This window comes from Micropterus dolomieu, linkage group LG12 (assembly GCF_021292245.1).
Source record: "Micropterus dolomieu isolate WLL.071019.BEF.003 ecotype Adirondacks linkage group LG12, ASM2129224v1, whole genome shotgun sequence".
Lineage (NCBI taxonomy): Eukaryota > Metazoa > Chordata > Actinopteri > Centrarchiformes > Centrarchidae > Micropterus > Micropterus dolomieu.
Genome location: NC_060161.1, coordinates 34997213 through 34999416, shown reverse-complemented (window position 1 = coordinate 34999416; position 2204 = coordinate 34997213). Strand labels below are relative to the sequence as shown.

Below are 2204 nucleotides of genomic sequence, written 5' to 3'. Positions count from 1 at the left end.
GGAGAGACCTGAAAATGGCTGTCCACCAACGTTTACCATCCAACCTGACAGAACTGGAGAGGATCTGCAAGGAGGAATGGCAGAGGATACCCAAATCCAGATGTGAAAAACTTGTTGCATCTTTCCCAAAACGACTCATGGCTGTATTAGATCAAAAGGGTGCTTCTACTAAATACTGAGCAAAGGGTCTGAATACTTATGACCATGTGATATTTCAGTTTTTCTTTTTTAATAAATTTGCAAACATTTCTACATTTCTGTTTTTTTCTGTCAAGATGGGGTGCTGAGTGTACATTACTGAGAAATAAAATGAACTTTTTTGATTTTTGGAAAATGGCTGCAATGAAACAACGAGTGAAAAATTTAAAGGGGTCTGAATACTTTCCGTACCCACTGTACATGCAAAAAAAAAAAAAGGCAAAAATTAGTTCAGAAAAATTCACCTTTTTCTTGTTAGGAAATTCACTGTTTAAGTGTACTCGAGTTAGGTACACTTACATTTTCTTGAATGTTGATCAGTGTACATTGTCCCATATATTTATTATATATTATTTATATTATAATATTTCTATTGTTACACTGTATATTATGCGTCAACGACTACTCCTGGTTTCTGCTGTGTGTGCGAGCGGAGTGCAGTTAACTAGTCCTGCTCGTTGGTGAAGCTAGAAACCAAACTATACACATGTCATAGCCTACTTTTTTATCCACGTGTAGATGACAGATATAATGTTTCTACTCTTCAGGTAAAAGTGAAGAAGGGAACAAACCTGTATTTATTTGGCAATTAATGATGAAACATCACATCATTCTCCCTTAATTAGTCTATATGACTCATCTGATGTTAGCCCTCGCAGACTGATTCCACCACTACTCTAATCGTGTCGTCTTCGTGGAATCTGATCTGCGGCTGGCTGTGCTGGTATCTGGGACTTGGGACATCTCCCCATCACTGACTTCCTACGAGAGCTTCATCGGATGGTGCGACAGCAACCACCTCCAGCTCAACACAGGAAAATCCCAGGAGCTGGTGGTGGACTTCAGACGCAGCGAGAGGCCCCACACCCCTGTTGTAATCAGGAATGAGGTAGTAGAGATGGTGGACACCTACAAGTTCCTGGGGGTGCACCTCAACAATAAACTGGACTGACAACACCGAGCTGAGCCCTGCTATAAGGCTTAGACTCCGGGGGGACTTCCCATGATGCACTGAGCTTCACTCTTCTCTCTTCTCCCCTCCATCTGTATGCATGATTATCCCATTAATGCATGTTACTAACTAACTCAACCTGTTCCCTCACACGTACTTCTGTGCTTTCTCGTCCCTCTGCTCTCTTTCTGTTATCTCTGCTATCTCCTTTTTTCACTCTCTGCAGGTGTTTCTGGCTTCGTATTATTAACACCCGTTGTGCCAATTATTACCATCACTTCCATTACTATTATCTTACATCTCTGTGGAACCTGCACCGTGCTGCTGTGTGTTCTCGTTCTGCGGATTCTGGGGACAGCAGACCTGATCCCAGACCATATGAGGGGTCTGAACGAAGATGAGATGATGACAAATAAATATCTTAGTGAGGACTCCAGCAGCAGCTTTTCAGTCAAGAAGACCAAAACAATCTTCAGACTAATAACCGCCAGAATAATATCAGTCCAAATTGTGCATGGGTATCTCTCCATCAGCAAGAGGTTGGTTTGAGCTGTGGCCCCTGCGTTTTCTATCAATTGTGCATTTACAGATCAATAAACAAATAACAACAACAACAATCACAGAAAGCCCACCAGCAACTGTCAGACCAATTTCCCATGCATCAAACTCCCCATCGTCTCCAGCTGTGTGACCTGCAGGGCAGAAACAGGTGTGAGGTATCAGCTGTCAGCAGGTGAACAGAATGTCAGACATTATCTACTGCACTTTGATCACATGACTCGTAGCAGCTGTTTCCTCTAAAGTCTCATCAGCAACATCTTTCTAAAACACAAACATCTGATCTGTGATGTTTCTCAGCTCAACTACCAGGAAGCAGCTTCACCTGAGAGACAAAGAGACACTCTGAGCTCTACACGCTCACCTGAGAGACAAAGAGACACTCTGAGCTCTACACACTCACCTGAGAGACAAAGAGACACTCTGAGCTCTACACGCTGACCTGAGAGACAAAGAGACACTCTGAGCTCTACACACTGACCTGAGAGACAAAGAG

At 43.0% G+C, this 2204-nt stretch overlaps 2 protein-coding genes across 2 annotated transcripts in view; both read right to left on the bottom strand.

Moving 5' to 3' along the window:
* Positions 1-2204, bottom strand: part of LOC123980885 (zinc finger protein 208-like) — an 808576-nt gene that overhangs the window by 423269 nt on the left and 383103 nt on the right. The gene's annotated exons all lie outside the window — the stretch shown is intronic.
* LOC123980928 (nectin-4-like) overlaps positions 409-2204 on the bottom strand; it is a 15131-nt gene continuing 13335 nt past the window's right edge. Inside the window, exon 3 of the mRNA XM_046065545.1 lies at positions 409-1842. Coding sequence (XP_045921501.1) covers positions 1649-1842 — 194 coding nt within the window. The 3' untranslated portion in view covers positions 409-1648. The remainder of the gene's footprint in view (positions 1843-2204) is intronic.